At 41.6% G+C, this 19,012-nt stretch overlaps 2 protein-coding genes across 2 annotated transcripts; one reads left to right on the forward strand and one right to left on the reverse strand.

Moving 5' to 3' along the window:
- Window positions 1–1,352, forward strand: LOC142941963 (scavenger receptor cysteine-rich type 1 protein M130-like). The gene is made up of 3 exons (XM_076084092.1): window positions 1–7; window positions 625–939; window positions 1,033–1,352. The coding sequence occupies exons 1-3, from the start codon at window positions 1–3 to the stop codon at window positions 1,350–1,352; spliced, it is 642 nt and encodes a 213-aa protein (XP_075940207.1).
- Window positions 1,353–15,169: 13,817 nt separating this feature from the next.
- Window positions 15,170–18,919, reverse strand: LOC142941965 (CD5 antigen-like). Its single transcript, XM_076084096.1, has 5 exons — window positions 18,913–18,919; window positions 17,980–18,294; window positions 17,590–17,886; window positions 16,177–16,180; window positions 15,170–15,308 (listed from the first exon to the last, which is right to left on the reverse strand). The coding sequence occupies exons 1-5, from the start codon at window positions 18,917–18,919 to the stop codon at window positions 15,170–15,172; spliced, it is 762 nt and encodes a 253-aa protein (XP_075940211.1).
- Window positions 18,920–19,012: the final 93 nt, after the last annotated feature.

The raw sequence follows: 19,012 nt of genomic DNA on the forward strand, positions 1-19,012 counted from the left end.
ATGGACAGTACCCAGCATGCAGCAGCAAGCCAAAACTTTAATGTGATTTATTATTGATTGGTTGTTGAAGTTGTTAAGTGTTGTTTATAGAAGCCTACATGTAAAAGTGATTTTTCTGTTAAGTGATACATTTGATGATTTGACCTCTCTTAATATGTGAGTAATTTGACGTGTTGTCACCCTTGTGTTGAATTGTATCTGGCAGAATAAGACACCTGTGTTGTTACACTACTAGTGGGGTGTGCACAAAGAAGCCACATAGATCATTAATTTCATGATTACATTTTTGGAGCTGAGCTTCTGGCGAACAGCTAGAAATCAATCTGATCGACTGGTTGGACATCTCTGGTCTAGACCTAGTGTCTGACCCACAGTGATTTTAGTGTTTTTTACCATTGTGACCCAGTCGTATGTTGTTGTGAAAACTTCTCAGTCAATGCAACTTATTGTACCAGTATTATGTTATGACATGATTTGTATTATTATAATTATTTCTCAATATTATTATTATTATTTTTTGATTGTATTGTTTTTTAATTACACCTCTGGATTGTTGCTTCATGACATCTTTTATTTAGTGTCTGGTGTCTTTTATCTCTCTTGTATCTTCTATCATCTCTCCAGACTCTGTCAGGCTGGTGAATGGGACTCGTCTGTGCTCAGGCAGACTGGAGGTGAAGTCTAACCAGTCTAACCAGTGGTGGTCCTCAGTGTGTGAAGATGACTTTGACCAGCAGGATGCAGAGGTGGTCTGTAGGGAGCTTGGCTGTGGGGCTCCTTCAGTCCTCCAGGGGGCGCTCTATGGAGAAGTGGAGGCTCCAATATGGACCAAAGAGTTCCAGTGTGGAGGCCATGAGTCTGCTCTCCTGGACTGTAGAAGCTCAGGCTCAGATAGAAACACCTGCTCACCTAACAAAGCTGTTGGACTCACCTGCTCAGGTAGAAGAGGAGCTGCAGCTTTGATCTGGTTCATTTATGTTTTAATTAAACTCACTTTGTTCTTTTACTGACAACGCTCTTGTTTCTGTTCAGAACCTGTCAGGTTGGTGGGAGGAGACAGTCGCTGTGCAGGAACACTGGAGGTGAAACAGGGAGACTGGAGACCAGTTTATAGTTATGACTGGAGCCTGAAGGAAGCAGCTGTTGCCTGTAGAGAGCTGGACTGTGGCTTTGCTGTTTCTATGGGATGGAGAGATGAGTCCTCAGGGAGATCTGTGTGGTGGATCAACTCTGACTGTGTTCAGTCTGGATCTTCTCTGAGAGAGTGTGTAACATCAGATTCCTCTTCCTCCATCATGGATCTCATCTGCTCAGGTATGCTAATCAGTGACATCATCTATGTGCCAATATGATTCGGTCTTGTCCCTCTCTAACTACATACTGTGAATCTGTATATAATACACTCTGAAGTGGCTCTATCCCTTCATGAGCCTTCACCTGTTGCTTTCTTATTCGGTGTACCATTAGATTCCCCATTGTCTGTTTTCAAACATGACTTTTTTGAATCTTTAACTCTGCTGCCTCAGCAACTTATTGCTGAAGTGGAGACATGTTTCTTGGTCAAGTTCAAGGCACATCCCATAACTTTCCCTTCATGCCAGGTGTTGTCCTTGATTTGATCTCACAGCAAATCTGCTAAAAATGTTAAGTTTTTGATCTTTTGACTTTTGATATTTGTGTTTGGAGCTGACTGGTCAATCGCAGGGACAGTTCTAATCTTCTCCAGTTTATCACTGACAATGAACAGTGACCACCAGCAGAAACGTGCCTAGCGACAACAGGACAGTGTCATACACCGTATATAGGAAGTGAACGTAGTCACTGTGACATCATCCAAACGTTTGTGGACTACCATTTTGAAACCTCAAATTCAAGATTTTGGACGTTGCAACCTTGTTGTTTTATAACCAGAAGTGACATGAGAGGGTGGAGCTAAGTACAACATGAGTGGAGCCAAGTACAACCAAAATATTACAACAAACCTTCATGAAGTGAAAACACACTGTGAAAAGGTTAAAGTTCTGAGTTGAATACCCGGACAATACCCAGACTGGACCAGCCGTGGTAGAGACCCGTCAATCACAAGGTAGCCCCGCCCTAAAGCATACCCTGCTTTATGTTCTATTTGACTCTAAATTGACCATAATGTATGAAATGAACATCATGCTGTATTGAAGAGGACTTGTAATGTGATTGAGACCATAAACCCATGTTTACAATGTTTACTGAGGTAATGAACTGTCGATGGGAAGAATGAAGTTATAAGAGTCTGTCAATTCTTGATTAAAGGCTCTGGTCTCGCTGTCGAGGCCCCAGGCCTGCAGACTCTCATGTGCATCCCTTTGCAGTTTAAGTGAATGGGGACGATATTGTTGATTGTCATAGTGTTCAACCAATCAGATCTTTAGTTTGACATATTGGGCGTATTCTTTGACATGTCAGAGCCTTCTAGCTGGCCTAGCCATACGTGATTGGTCAGTGGGCTAGCGTGACATGTTGGGCGGTGACAATCCCAATATCTGCTGCCTCTGTCAAGCGGACATTTTCAGCCCTCAAACGCATTAAAATATATTCAAGACATACAACTGGGGAGGCTCGACTGTCTTCACTGGCGTCCATGAATCGAGAAGGACTTCTTACTGGAACTAAAACGCACGGATGTACTGAACAACCGTGAGATTAAACTCTTTATTAACAAAGAAAGGAGAACTTTGTCTTTAAATAGTTAACAGCAGCTCTGGTAAGTTAAATGTGTTTGTTTTTACATCTGCAGTCGCTTTAATATGCTTGTTTCTATATTATTATTTGTACAACTTGCTTTTATGAAGATGGATTTTTGTTTGGCTTAATATGTGATAGGAACCATTGTTACGTCCGATGTTGCTCTAGGGACATATTTAGTCGGTGCCAGTGTTGGCAACTTGGCGACTTTCTCGCTAAATCTGGCGACTTTCCAAACCCTCATGGCGACTTTTTTTGTCAAAAGTTACTAGCGACAAATCTAGCGACTTGTTCTGGTGTTGTTGGAGACTTTTCTGGTGTTTTGACTCTGACGTTAAAGCACGTACGTTCTGCAGTTACTGCTGTGAACGAGCAGCAGATGCTGCCGTGAGCCCCTCCGCCGCCCCAAAGCTCACACAGGCGGGTACTCTCACAGAAGCCTCGCGCAGCAGTCCCAGCTGCAGTCAGAGAAGAGAGGAGACGCACTCTTGGCATATTCTCTGCAGTTAGTGGATCTATAGGTGTTGGCTTCATTTTTACACGAAACAAATAATAACCGTAGCTGTGTTTCAGCTGCAGGACAGCAGTGAAGGCCCAGGTATAAAATGCACGGCCCGCCACTGCGTTACAGGATCGTGACAATATCAAAATACATATTGTCGTGTTTTTAAATAAACATATAAGCACGTGAGAACAAACTGCTCTTAACTGCAGCTCTTTACTAGCATAACTTCCACATGATGCACGTTACTGCCAAGGTACAGACTACAGGTTCCATGCTTCACCTATATTCCCCTGGGTCCTAAGTCCCTCCATTTACAGCTTCTTATCACCCTCTATGTACCAACGTACATTTATAACAAATACCACATATATTACGGTAATCAGCGTTGCATATGTGTCTGACCAAAATACCAAAAAAAGCAAAAATGAAATGATTCGAGTTTTTAAAGTTGTTTTGTTTGGAATATGTATAATAAGCATATCATTTAGTTATCGCTACTGAAAATTTAATAAACATTAAAAAAAGAAGAAAAAAACATGACGTAGATAGGTTTGCAGTTTTCAAGGTGTATATTTCAAATTGCATCTCTTACACACATGGAGATAAAGTTGTGAACACCGGCTGAATATCTATTATCAGAATCATAACTGTATTTTAACTGCTACTGTGTAAAGGGAATACTGCTGTTAAAAAGAACCTTATTTGTTTAAAGTGTTTGCAAACCAAATGTTATTGCACTTTTGTTCATATAGCAGTACTTTTAAAATAAAAGTGCGCAATACACTACTTTTGAATTCATTATTGAATTTTGCGCATAACAATGTGATTAATCGCGATTAAAAATTGTAATCGTTGCCCTGCACTAGTAATATTATAAATATTACTTAGCATTATTGACTGATGTTATGTCTTTGCTGCACCTCTGGATTGTTGCTTCATGACATCTTTTTATTTAGTGTCTGGTGTCTTTTATCTCTCTTGTATCTTCTATCATCTCTCCAGACTCTGTCAGGCTGCTGAATGGGACTAGTCTGTGCTCAGGCAGACTGGAGGTGAAGTCTAACCAGTCTAACCAGTGGTGGTCCTCAGTGTGTGAAGATGACTTTGACCAGCAGGATGCAGAGGTGGTCTGTAGGGAGCTTGGCTGTGGGGCTCCTTCAGTCCTCCAGGGGGCGCTCTATGGAGAAGTGGAGGCTCCAATGTGGACCAAAGAGTTCCAGTGTGGAGGCCATGAGTCTGCTCTCCTGGACTGTAGAATCTCAGGCTCAGATAGAAACACCTGCTCACCTAACAAAGCTGTTGGACTCACCTGCTCAGGTAGAAGAGGAGCTGCAGCTTTGATCTGGTTCATTTATGTTTTAATTAAACTCACTTTGTTCTTTCACTGACGACTCTCTTGTTTCTGTTCAGAACCTGTCAGGTTGGTGGGAGGAGACAGTCGCTGTGCAGGAACAGTGGAGCTGAAACATCAAGGAGACTGGAGACCAGTAGAAGGCTCTGATTGGAGCCTGAAGGAAGCAGCTGTTGCCTGTAGAGAGCTGGACTGTGGCTCTGCTGTTTCTATGGGACAGAGAGAGGAGTCCTCAGAAAGATCTGTGTGGAAGATCTACTCTTATTGTGTTCAGTCTGGATCTTCTCTGAGGGAGTGTGTAACATCAGATTCCTCTTCATTCATTATGAATCTCATCTGCTCTGGTAAGCACATCAGTGACTTCATCTCTGACAGAAATGTTTCCACTATGTTCCTTCCTCTGTCACAGTGACAGTCAGTGGGTTTCCATTGGACTGAACTGTAAAGTTATCCAGGACAACGACATCCTAAAGTGTAGAGAGGTGGGCTTATTCCTGGAAGCTCCAAATCCTCCATAGACTGCTGAGCTTCACCTGGCAGGACATACCTGTCTGTCTGTCTGTCTGTCTGTCTGTCTCTGTGTTGTCAGACCCGTGACATCACATTCTTTTTCAGGGTCCATCTTGCTCAATGGAGGGTAAACCTGAACTTTCATCATTTCTCTGTGTTTACAGACCTGCTGCTTCAGCCAATCATCTCTGTGTCGTCCTCCATGTACGGGGTCTCCGGGGCCCAGCAGCAGGGGGCTCCGGTGCTCAGGCGCTCCACCTTCACCATCTGCTGCTCCATCCAGCCACAGTACCCAGGAGGCTCCTTCCAGCTCACCTTCACCTCCTCCAACTCAGCACACAACTACACCCAGCCAGCTGTCAATCACTCTGCCAACTTCCTGTTTCCTGCTGCAGAGCCCGCCCACCAAGGAAGCTACAGCTGTGTTTATCACCTCTATGTTTTTAATCATGACTTCTCCTCTGAGAGCCGTCTGCTCTCTATCACTGTCTTAGGTAAGCTGACTGTTTACATGCAGGTTTGGGGAAGATGATTGGTCAGACTGACTGAAAATGATCAGCTGACCACAGAGTCCATGTTGTTGTTTCTGAAATGACACTGTGACTCCTGTCATTGTGTTACACATGTCATATAGTAACCAAACTTAACCAAAGTCTATAAATGGCAACAGCAAACAATACATTGGTTACCAGGATAACTCTGGTTCTCTGAGAACTGAGGGAGGCGTTTCACAATGAGAAGCACCTTCTGACGTGACCAATCACAAAAGCTCCACTGCCACCGCATCGGCCATAACACCCCTTAGCGGCTAAGGGATTAGGTGTTCCTTCATCTCAGTTCTTCTCTCTGGATCTCCAGGTGATGTGGTGGTTCACTTTTACACTTTAGCTGCAATCTTCATCTTTTTAACCTGTTTTCATCCTGATAATTCCTTCAGATGCATTTTGTAGACCCTTCTGTCTGCTGCTCTGAAATCACTTTTTAGTTTGAACAAAAATGTAATAATACTTCTTCAGGGAGATCAGTTAGTGGCAGTGTGGGCTCCATGGGAACTCTGACAGCTTGATGGATTAGCAGCGTGGGGTAGGACTTAGCTAAGGGTCAATTAACCTGTGAATCATATTGAAATGGGCGTGGTCAAGTGGATTTAAAAGAAGCTGAACAAAAAGCTTTAGTCTCCCCCCTCTTCTTTCAAGATGAAAGAAGATAAGATTAGCAGGTCCTGACTGGACACTGACCACTCGGATGTTTGGGATGCTCTTGCGATTCCAGAGGAACCAGGGAACGCTGACTGTGGCTCTTGCAAACCTTGTGTTGGTCGACCTCGATGAAGCTGCCAGGGTGTGACGGCTAGGCAGGAGGGAGGATAGCACCTTTCTTTGTTACTAAGAAGATCTATTGTATGTTGACGTCATTCTCATTGTCCTTTTTGCCGCCGCCCTCCTCCTCACAGACAGGGAGCTAGCTAAACTGAGTAAACTCTGCGTCAGGGTCCTCACTATTTCCCCCCAAACCGTCTCAGCTCTGGGCTTTGCATTTAGGAAAGCAAATCTGCTGTTTCCAGAGTCCCCTGGGCCAGCCAAGCCCGAAAGGCCTGTTTCTTCAGCTTGACGGCCTCCTTCTCAGGTTGCCACCACGACAGCTACCGATGACCTTCCGACAATAGCTCCTAGCAGCCCCTTTCACAAGGCTTTAGAGGCTTTGATCATGGCCCACTTAGATTCCATGTCCCCAGCTTCCCCCAGGATACACGGAAATTCGTCCAGATGTGTGAGTTGAAGACCTTGCGGCCAGGGGTCTCAGCCAGATGTTCCCAGTTCACCCTCACTACATGTTTGGGTTGACCAGCTCTGTCCGACAGCCTCCCCGCCATCTGATCCAACTGACAACCAGGTGTTGATCAGTTGACAGCTCTGCTCCTCTTTTCACCGAGTGTCCAAGACATGCGACCGCAGATCTGATGATACGACCACAAAATCGATCATAGAGCTGTGGCCTAGGGTGTTCTGGTACCAAGTACACTTATGAACCGCGCTATTCTTGAACATGGAGCACAGAAGTCCAACAACAAAGGCCGTTCCTCCCAATCACTCCCCTGAGCGTCCCCCAGAAGAACTATAAGCGCCCTTTACAGAATGCCAGACGGAGACTCCAAGAAGTCCTGTTTGTGCATAGGCACAAACAACAGTCAGAGACTCGCAGTCGCATAGAGGTGACCCTCAGCCAGGGGCTCTCCAGGGGTTTAGTTCCAGACATCTGATATGCGTGGAGGTGAGCCCAACTATATAGTTGGTTCTGCTCGACCAACCGCACTAACTCCGGTTCCTTCCCCGCCAGAGTTTACATTCCACGTCCCTAGAGCTAGTTTGCAATGCCCGGGGGTCGGCACGCTTAGGTTTCCTGCCGCTCGGCTCACAAACCCCTCCACCAGGTTACGGTGGCGATTTATTGGAGGGCAATACGTGATGCTAGATTTCAGGTTCGATGGGAGCTGTTGTGTGATGTAATGACTGTCCATGTGTTTCATCAGATCCATTACCTCTGATCATCAGAGCGGTCGTCCTGCTGCTGACTCTTCTGTTGGTGAACGTTGCCCTTTACTTCTACTGTAAGGTACGGACACACGTCTGTTGTTTAGACCAGCGACTGACATGAAGCACTCGCTCTGTGTTTAGTGAACTGAAGACAGGACTATGCTGTCATTTCTCTCCAGGCCAGCAGGGGACAGATGCCGGGCAGATGGGAGAACACTGAGCTGAATTATTATAACGTGGGTGTTCCTGCAGCTGAAGAAGAAGGAGCTCAGGGAGCAGAGTAGCTCCTCCAAGGAGCTCATCTCACATCCAGATGGATTTCTACCACACAACCACCATCAGCTCACTTTTATGTACATGTTTCCTTTCCTCTCAGCTCCAAGCCCATTGGTTCCTGCTGAAGACGTGAATATTAAACACCTCACAGATATAAAGTTTCATCAGAAAACTAGACTTGAGAGCAGGTTTACCAGACTCCAAGCAGCCGGTGTCTTAGAAACCAAAGACTATCATGAACAATGTTAATGTTATATATTTAATTAGAATAAACATGAAACATTGACATATATCTTCTACATTCTGTACAACAATACTCAATGTTAAAATCACATTTAGTAACTTGTGAATAAATTAATCCTGATATAAAAGGAGAACAGAGCCACCTACTGTTGGATGTGTAGATCTGGAGCTCATCAGGGTTGGTGAACCACATCTGGTGCCATGTTGAGAATCTGTTGGTGTTTGTGAAAGAATTATTACTTCATTTTTGAATGTTCTGATTTCATAAGAATGTCGTTTATTTTCGATTTAGCTATTTTTATAACTAAGGATTTTGCTTATTTCATAATAATGTACTCAATTTAGTTTATTAAGGGATTTGCTTATTTCATATGAGTGTTACATCTTTTGCTTTTTATTCATGAGAGTTTTTTACATTATGATAACAGTGAGCAAAAAAACCAAAGATCAAACAAATATGAGGTTGTGTAAATCAAACAGAGTATTCAATAATTATGAAAGATCTTTCTCAGGAATTTAGTTTATTTTTGTATTTAAGAATTTTGATTAATTTGTGCGAAAGGAAGAACTTACGTTTCTGCTGAAAAATGACTTCTACTGTGTTCATTTTGTACTTAAATTATTTTTGATAAAATATAACCTAACTAATTAATCATACAATCTGAATAAAATATGAACACATACTGTATGTAGCAGGAGATTCAGAGATCATTAAGATGAAAACATGAATCTAAATGAGAGGATTATTCTACGTGGAGACGACGCCACTTTAGGACGTCTGCTCACAACCAATTAAAGACAAAATGAAAATATGTTTCATGACTAATAAAAAAACAAAAAGACAAATTTAGTACTCGTACTTAATTAGCAAAGTACTTTAAGGGTTATGAGTCATAATGCTGACTAAGAAAATCAAAATCTTGACTTTGTACATTCATTTTGTAATTACTGTCTATCACAAATATATCTCATTTTATTTTGAACATGTTATATTTTATCCCTTTATTTTGATTTCTTATTTTTTACTTGTGTGATTTTCTTTTTATACATATTCAATGAGCTTTGTTGAACCTGACTTCTAAGATTTGTGTTGCCAATGCCTGCTTCTCTGTAATCTATATGACAATAAATAAATAGATACAATGAAACTGCTCATTTTTATTGACCATCAGTATTTTTTGTTTATATTGTTCCAAACTTTCCATCCAGCCTATTTTTCAGCAGAAGTTTGTCTTAGAAAACTGAAGTCGACTCATAATTTTGACAAAGAGAATAATAATTTGGATTTATATAAATTGATCTGGACATGTGTTCAACTGAAACAAAATACTTTCATGTATCTTGATTTTCATATTGATCCTTTGAGATACTGTAATGGAAAAAATTCCTATACCCGCTTTGCGTGAGTCTTTTCATGCAGAAATACATAATACCAAAAACCAGGTTGTCTTTTAAGTATTTATTCTCTGCGCAGAGAAGGTTCAATCATCACAACAGAATGCGTACGGTCTCAGTGAGGAAGAACCTCGAAAAAAAGTGAACAAGCTTTCTTTATACAGAATGAGCAAAGGTGGGGGCCGATGGCCAATGTTACAGACATTTCAGTCTCAGACTTTTGGTCTCAGACTGATAGAAACAACAATGAAAAACAAACTGCCAGCAATCAAAGCAAGCGGCCCAAAGGCCTTGGTGCTGGAACATTCTCATACAACACAGTTAGTTATCTTTGTGAACAGAGAGGGAGAACTCTTCTTCTGCACAACAGAGACACGGTGAAGTTCAACAAAGTTCAGAGCAAAATTACTCATGAATACACTATACTGAGTAGAAATATATACCAAGTAAGTAGAAATATATACTACATAAAAAGTTACCATTACAATACACACTGATATTGAGCACCACTACAGGATGTTATCGGTAAAAGTGTGACTGTTGTAGCTTTAAGAAGTTGTTTAATAAAGGACTAATCTGTTCTTAATTTGGGAGTCCATGAGATCAGGGCTCTGAGCAGTAGTAGTTTCTAATTAACGACACAGAAGAGTCAGATGAATACAGGTTAGATAACATTTGAAACAATCCATGATGTGTGTGTGATGTGTGTGTGTGCTAGCCTACTTTCTTGGGTCAGAATATTAAAGTGTTTTAGCTTTAAAAATGCACAACCTGAAACATGTTTCCTCCCAAAAATATGAAGGTCACTTATCGTCACAAAAAGAAGTGTGTGTTTCTGGATCGAATAGCGAGAGACTCAGGAGGAAATGCAAAGGTAGCAGGAAACATCAAGGTCACAAAGAAAAACAGATATTTCAAAATAGAATAGAAAGTTATGAAATGGAAGAAAGTTCAAATCTATATATTGTTCCATAACAATAGTGTTGATTAATTGGTCCACTTTATGTTTGCTCTGGAGTTCCTTCTGTGTCATCAGTCTTCTTAAAACATGCTTATCTAATATTGTATTTTCATCAGGATGTAGAACTCAGCAGTGACACCAACTTTATACTCCACAGTGTGAGGACTCGCATGAACGCTTGTTGATTTCACTTCCTGTTTTATTTTGTCGTTCACCTACCCATGCCTCATCAGTTACTTTACTTCCTGTCTTTGTTTAAATTGGTTATGAACTGTAAGTATGAGTATTAAAGAACACTGTTTCATGTGTTTTTACAGACACTCTCAAGGACTTATACAGACTCCTAGTCTGAGGTTACTTGTTCCAGGTTTATTACGTAGCATTCTAGTAGTAATGCCCACAGAGAAACAGAAGTGAATTCTGAAAGATTACATGAAAAAGGTCATATTAAACTTCAATGTGCATTTCACATTTTTCGGATAGGCTGTGACATCTTAGCATAGCTGTGTAAACAGTCCACCGCTGGATGCAGAGCACCTCTGTGCACCGAGCCGAGGGTCCTGTGTGATGGAGGCTGGGTAGCTTTACAGTCTTACCTTAAGTTATTACTAGTTATTTATTTCCAATTTTTATATTTATTTATAATCTTGTTTTCTTTCCTACATCTACAAATGTTAATGTTTTACTTTTGTATGTAAAACTTACTGTAATCAGTCATTTACATGTCGGCTATATTTGTGTTTTGTTGTCTGAAATAACAGGAGAAGCCAAATCCTGGCAGGTAAAATATAAAGTATTCATCCACCTAAAGTTCCTTTACATACACGTTAGGACCAAATAATGTTACCAGCTGATATTCTGGGCTGTTTTGAGGGGCACAGTATGAATTTCACACATTAAACACTCACCTGCTCTGAATGTGGAAGAATTTAGGACTGCTCTTGGGCTGTATATTGGGTGCTTGCTAATCTTCACTCCAAATATCGGTCAGCTCTTCACTCAATTCAACTTGCACTTTTTGTGTAAGGTTAACACCGTAAAGGAACATGCCCATCCAAGAGTTCTTCGTCCTGTCATTCAGGATCTCGCTACTCTTGAGGAACATGGTGTGTGTGTTGAACAACTAGCAGAAAGTGTTAAAGGCACTGTACTGTATGTAGCAGCAGACAACTTGGGGGCTCGCTCTTTGGCAGGATTCCAGGAGAGTTTTGCAGCAGATAGCTTTTGTTGGTTTTGTATGTGTGAGCGAGGTGAAATACAGGATAAGGAGGTCCGATCAGGTCTATTCGAGCCAACGATCAGAGAGAACCGTGATAGACACGTGCAAGAGGTTCTACATGACCCTATATTGGCCAAAGATGGTGGTGTGAATAGGGAGTGTCCGTTGAATGAAAACTGGAGACACTTTCCTGTGGTGGATGGTTTTCCACCTGACATTCTGCATGATTTCTTGAAGGTGTGTAGTGCCAACAGAATTGTCATTATGTGTTAAGACTTTGATTACCAAGAAGTGTGTTTCTTTGGACTCTTTGAATAAGACAGTTCCCTTACACATTATCTGATAAAGCTGACCAACCACAGATCATTCCAAAGACCTTCATCTCTAAGGGAACCATTGGAGGAAATAGCATTGGAAATTGGTCTCTCCATTGATGATAGGCTACAATATCCCTAAGGGGGATCAAGCATGGGAGATACTGATACTTCTAAAAGATATACTGGAATTGGTATTGTCATCGCACTTTACTGAAGAGTTAATACACTTCCTGGATTGCAAAATCTCAGAACACAGAGAGTTATTGCAGAAAACTTTTCCGGACTACAAACTTCGTCCGAAACATCATTTCATTGAACACTACCCTCAAATGATAAAAACCTTTGGCCCACGAGTAGATGTGTGGACGATGCGTTTTGAAGGAAAGCGCACGTTCTTTAAAAAAGTTGTAAATGACACTCAATAATGTAGCCCACACTGGCTGTGAGACACCAGAAGAGGATGGCCTTCCTTTTGTGTTGTAGTTTAGCTCCATGAACATTTTCAGTCCCGCCCACGGTTTAAGAGAGGCTTGTGCACGACCCGACTGGTCCATCTGACGGCCAATCAACAGATCAAAGTCTCTCTGAGCACATCGAGCCACCTTCCTGTGTGTTGCTATGGCGATCCAAACCACATGCGAGCGTCTCACTTTGCTTGTTTCTCATCACCGAATAGTTTCTTGTTATTTATTATTTCTGATGATTCAGTGAACTCCTGATTAAAACTGACTGTTGCACTTGATCAAGTTTCTCTGTGTGAGCAGAGATGGAAGAAGTACTCACATATTTTACTTCAGTAAAAGTACTAATACCACAGTGTAGAAATACTCTGTTACAGTAAAAGCACTCATTATGCACAATGGAGCATTTCAGAATAATATTATTGTATTGTAATATAATTATAGAAGCATCAAAGAGGACCTATTGTGCTTTCCTGCTGCTTCCCTCTCCTTAGTGTGTTCTATATATTTCTGTTCATGTAAAAGTCCTGCAAAGTGTCAAAGCCTGAAGTCCACGCCCAAAGGGAGTTACTCTCCGCTCAGAAACACTGCTGCTGACACTCTGAGGAGAAGGATGTCGCACTTAAACACATTAAAAACATTTTATTGTCATATAGATTACAGAGAAGCAGGCATTGGCAACACAAATCTTAAAAGTCAGGTTCAACAAAGCTCATTGAATATGTATAAAAAGAAAATCACACAAGTAAAAAATAAGAAATCAAAATAAAGGGATAAAATATAACATGTTTAAAATAAAATGAGATATATTTGTGATAGACAGTAATTACAAAATGAATGTACAAAGTCAAGATTTTGATTTTCTTAGTCAGCATTATGACTCATAACCCTTAAAGTACTTTGCTAATTAAGTACGAGTACTAAATTTGTCTTTTTGTTTTTTTATTAGTCATGAAACATGTTTTAATTTTGTCTTTAATTGGTTGTGAGCAGACGTCCTAAAGTGGCGTCGTCTCCACGTAGAATAATCCTCTCATTTTGATTCATGTTTTCATCTTAATGATCTCTGAATCTCCTGCTACATACAGTATGTGTTCATATTTCATTCAGATTGTATGATTAGTTAGGTTATATTTTATCAAAAATAATTTAAGTACAAAATGAACACAGTAGAAGTCATTTTTCAGCAGAAACGTAAGTTCTTCCTTTCGCACAAATTAATCAAAATTCTTAAATACAAAAATAAACTAAATTCCTGAGAAAGATCTTTCATAATTATTGAATACTCTGTGTTTGTTTGATTTACACAACCTCATATTTGTTTGGTCTTTGGTTTTTTTGCTCACTGTTATCATAATGTAAAAAACTCTCATGAATAAAAAGCAAAAGATGTAACACTCATATGAAATAAGCAAATCCCTTAATAAACTAAATTGAGTACATTATTATGAAATAAGCAAAATCCTTAGTTATAAAAAAAATAGCTAAATCGTTAAATGACATTCTTATGAAATCAGAACATTCAAAAATGAAGTAATAATTCTTTCACAAACACCAACAGATTCTCAACATGGCACCAGATGTGGTTCACCAACCCTGATGAGCTCCAGATCTACACATCCAACAGTAGGTGGCTCTGTTCTCCTTTTATATCAGGATTTATTTATTCACAAGTTACTAAATGTGATTTTAACATTGAGTATTGTTGCACAGAATGTAGAAGATATATGTCAATGTTTCATGTTTATTCTAATTAAATATATAACATTAACATTGTTCATGATAGTCTTTGGTTTCTAAGACACCGGCTGCTTGGAGTCTGGTAAACCTGCTCTCAAGTCTAGTTTTCTGATGAAACTTTATATCTGTGAGGTGTTTAAGATTCACGTCTTCAGCAGGAACAAAATTGGTTTACATCTTTATGCTGTTCAGAGAGAAGTTGGCAAAGGGAGGCCATCCAGAAGACGCACCACAGAAGAAAACATAGTAACCAGACTGAGGATTGGACACACAAGGCTGAACAAAACAATGCAACTCATACAGTAAATAAACACCCAACAGGACTATGTGAGCACTGCCAGATACCAGAAACTGTAGACCATATTATATGTCATTGCCAGAAATTCTCACTTGAGCGAGACAGGTTGAAGAGGAGGCTGGGAGTTGAGGAACTAAACCTAAAAGATGCATTAACCTTGGGGGCAGGAAACATACTACAATACGTGAAAGAAACAGGATTGACCAAAATAATTTAAGTCTCTGAAATGGAGAACTCCTTTTTTTTTTTTTTTTTTTTTATTTTATTTTTTTTTTAATTTTTTGTTTTGTTTAGTTTTTTTTTTTTTAGTTTTTGTAAGGGGATAGGTTATCGGGTCCACACTCCAATATAGTAGGTGGCGGTAATGCACCTTTCACTGGATGCCATCCGCCATAAAACAAAAAAGAAGAAAGAAGCAGGAACAAAATTGGCTTGCAGCTGAGAGCCACAGACAGGAAGTCAGAGCATATATAGAGACCAGCAATTTGTTGGTCTTTTTTGAGATTAAGAAAGATCAGCTATAATAATGTAATATTATTCCAGCCTTCTTGTTTAAAGGGAACATGTACATACAAGGGAGCTGATGGTGGTTGTGTGTCAGGAATCCATCTGGATGTGAGATGAGCTCCTTGGAGGAGTTACTCTGCTCCCTGAGCTCCTTCTTCTTCTTCTTCAGCTGCAGGAACACCCAGGTTATAATAATCCAGCTCAGTGTTCTTCTGTCTGCACGGCATCTGACCCCTGTTGGCCTGGAGAGACATGACAGCACAGTCCTGTCTTCAGTTCACCAAACACAGAGCGAGTGCTTCATTTCATTCGCTGGTCTAAACAACAGACGTGTGTCCGTACCTTACAGTAGAAGTAAAGGGCAACGTTCACCAACAGCAGAGTCAGCGGCAGGACGACCGCTCTGATGATCAGAGGTAATGGATCTGATGAAACACATGGACAGTCATTACATCACACAACAGCTCCCATCGAACCTGAAATCCAGCATCACGTATTGCCCTCCAATAAATCACCACCGTAACCTGGTGGAGGGGTTTGTGAGCCGGGCGGCAGGAAACCTAAGCGTGCCGACCCCCGGGCATTGCAGACTAGCTCTAGGGACGTGGAATGTAAACTCTAGCGGGGAAGGAACCGGAGTTAGTGCGGTTGGTGGAGCGGAACCAACTATATAGTTGGGCTCACCTCCTCGCATATCACATGTGTGGAACCAAACTCCTGTAGAGCGGCTGGACTCTTATCTTTTTCCGGAGTTACCCAGGGCGAGAGGTCCCAGGCGGGTCAGCTTCTTTCCAATCCACTTGACCACACCCCTTTCAATATGATTCACAGGCTAATGCCGTGTTCACCACCATAATTGACCCTTAGCTCAGTCCCACCCCACGCTGCTACTCCATCAAGCTGTCAGAGCTCCCATGGAGCCCACACTGCCACTAACTGATCTCCCTGAAGAAGTATTATTTAATTTTTGTTCAAACTAAAAGGTGATTTCAGAGCAGCAGACAGAAGGGTCTACAAAATGCATCTGAAGGAATTATCAGGATGAAAACAGGTAAAAAGATGAAGATTGCAGCTAAAGTGTAAAAGTGAACCACCACATCACCTGGAGATCCAGAGAGAAGAACTGAGATGAAGGAACACCACTTTGAAATACATTCAGTTTAAGTGCTAACGCTAGTTAATGCTGTGCTAACGTAATCTGCTAATGTTAGCTCCACTAATGTTTTAGAAACGTATATCTCCTTCCAACCTCTCTGGTTAATGAGTATCATTATTAAACAACGTTAAACCATGACTAGCTCCTAATCCACTAAACTAGCCTGAAACCTTTGATGAGAGTCTATTGAGCAGAACTCCTGGTCAGAGCTGGACTATGCAACGCTGTGATTGGTTAGTCAGTGTTAGAGGGGTGTGACTTAGTGAAGAGTCAATTGAAAGTGGAATTGCTATCATTAGTGGTAACAACCTAACAACTGTCTCAATGTTTCGTTTCCAGGATGACCCTGGTTCTCTGAGTGAGGTATCTGAGCACACCACCCTTCTTGCTTCTGTTAAGTGGAGGAATTACACTTGAAAATGGAGAGTTAGGGGCTAAGGGGTGTTATGGCCGATGCGGTGGCAGTGGAGCTTTGTGATTGGTCACGTCACAAGGTGCTTCTCATAGTGAAACGCCTCCCTCAGTTCTCAGAGAACCAGAGTTATCCTGGTAACCAGTGTATTGTTTGCTGTTGCCATTCATAGACTTTGGTTAAGTTTACATGTGTAACACAATGACAGGAGTCACAGAGTCATTTCAGAAACAACAACATGCATGGACTCTGTGGTCAGCTGATCATCTTCAGTCAGTTTGGACCAATCATCTTCAAACCTGCATGTAAGTCAGCTTACCTAAGACAGTGATAGAGAGCAGACGGCTCTCAGAGGAGAAGTCATGATTAAAAACATAGATGTGATAAACACAGCTGTAGCTTCCTTGGTGGGCGGGCTCTGCAGCAGGAAACAGGAAGTTGGCAGAGTGATTGACAGCTGGTTGGGTGTAGTTTTGCGCTGAGTTGGAGGAGGTGAAGGTGAGCTGGAAGGAGCCTCCTGGGTACTGTGGCTGGATGGAGCAGCAGATGGTGAAGGTGGAGCGCCTGAGCACCGGAGCCCCCTGCTGCTGGGCCCCGGAGACCCCGTACATGGAGGACGACACAGAGATGATTGGCTGAAGCAGCAGGTCTGTAAACACAGAGAGATGATGAAAGTTCACATTTACCCTCCATTGAGCAAGATGGACTCTGAAAAAGAATGTGATGTCACGGGTCTGACAACACAGAGACAGACAGACAGACAGACAGACAGACAGACAGGTATGTCCTGCCAGGTGAAGCTCAGCAGTCTATGGAGGGTTTGGAGCTTCCAGGAATAAGCCCACCTCTCTACACTTTAGGATGTCGTTGTCCTGGATAACTTTACAGTTCAGTCCAATGGAAACCCACTGACTGTCACTGTGACAGAGGAAGGAACATACTGGAAACATTGCTGTCAGAGATGATGTCATAGATGACGTCACTGATGTGCTTACCCGAGCAGGTGAGATTTATAAAGAATGAAGAGAAATGTGATGTTACACACTCCCTCAGAGAAGATCCAGACTGAACACAATAAGAGTAGATCTTCCACACAGATCTCCCTGAGGACTCCTCTCTCTGTCCCATAGAAACAGCAGAGCCACAGTCCAGCTCTCTACAGACAACAGCTGCTTCCTTCAGGCTCCAGTCAGAGCCTTCTACTGGTCTCCAGTCTCCTTGATGTTTCATCTCCAGTGTTCCTGCACAGCGACTGTCTCCTCCCACCAACCTGACAGGTTCTGAACAGAAACAAGAGAGTCGTCAGTAAAAGAACAAAGTGAGTTTTATTAAAACATAAATGAATCAGATCAAAGCTGCAGCTCCTCTTCTACCTGAGCAGGTGAGTCCAACAGCTTTGTTAGGTGAGCAGGTGTTTCTATCTGAGCCTGAGCTTCTACAGTCCAGGAGAGCAGACTCATGGCCTCCACACTGGAACTCTTTGGTCCATATTGGAGCCTCCACTTCTCCATAGAGCGCCCCCTGGAGGACTGAAGGAGCCCCACAGCCAAGCTCCCTACAGACCACCTCTGCATCCTGCTGGCCAAAGTCATCTTCACACACTGAGGACCACCACTGGTTAGACTGGTTAGACTTCACCTCCAGTCTGCCTGAGCACAGACTAGTCCCATTCACCAGCCTGACAGAGTCTGGAGAGATGATAGAAGATACAAGAGAGATAAAAGACACCAGACACTAAATAACAAGATGTCATGAAGCAACAATCCAGAGGTGTAATTAAAAAACAATACAATCAAAAAATAATAATAATAATATTGAGAAATAATTATAATAATACAAATCATGTCATAACATAATACTGGTACAATAAGTTGCATTGACTGAGAAGTTTTCATAACAACAAACGACTGGGTCACAATGGTAAAAAACACTAAAATCACTGTGGGTCAGACACTAGGTCTAGACCAGAGATGTCCAACCAGTCGATCAGATTGATTTCTAGCTGTTCGCCAGAAGCTCAGCTCCAAAAATGGATTCATGAAATTAATGATCTATGTGGCTTCTTTGTGCACACCCCACTAGTAGTGTAACAACACAGGTGTCTTATTCTGCCAGATACAATTCAACACAAGGGTGACAACACGTCAAATTACTCACATATTAAGAGAGGTCAAATCATCAAATGTATCACTTAACAGAAAAATCACTTTTACATGTAGGCTTCTATAAACAACACTTAACAACTTCAACAACCAATCAATAATAGATCACATTAAAGTGTTGGCTTGCTGCTGCATGCTGGGTACTGTCCATGTGGCAACCTCTGGGTCTGAGAGTGAAGTCAATGCTGAACTACATTAAACCTGCATTCTCTCTAATGTCCATCAGGGGGCGACTCCTCTGGTT

The sequence above is a fragment of the Anarhichas minor genome, unplaced genomic scaffold, assembly GCF_050575085.1.
Source record: "Anarhichas minor isolate MPS153535 unplaced genomic scaffold, ASM5057508v1 ptg000136l, whole genome shotgun sequence".
NCBI classification, from domain to species: domain Eukaryota; kingdom Metazoa; phylum Chordata; class Actinopteri; order Perciformes; family Anarhichadidae; genus Anarhichas; species Anarhichas minor.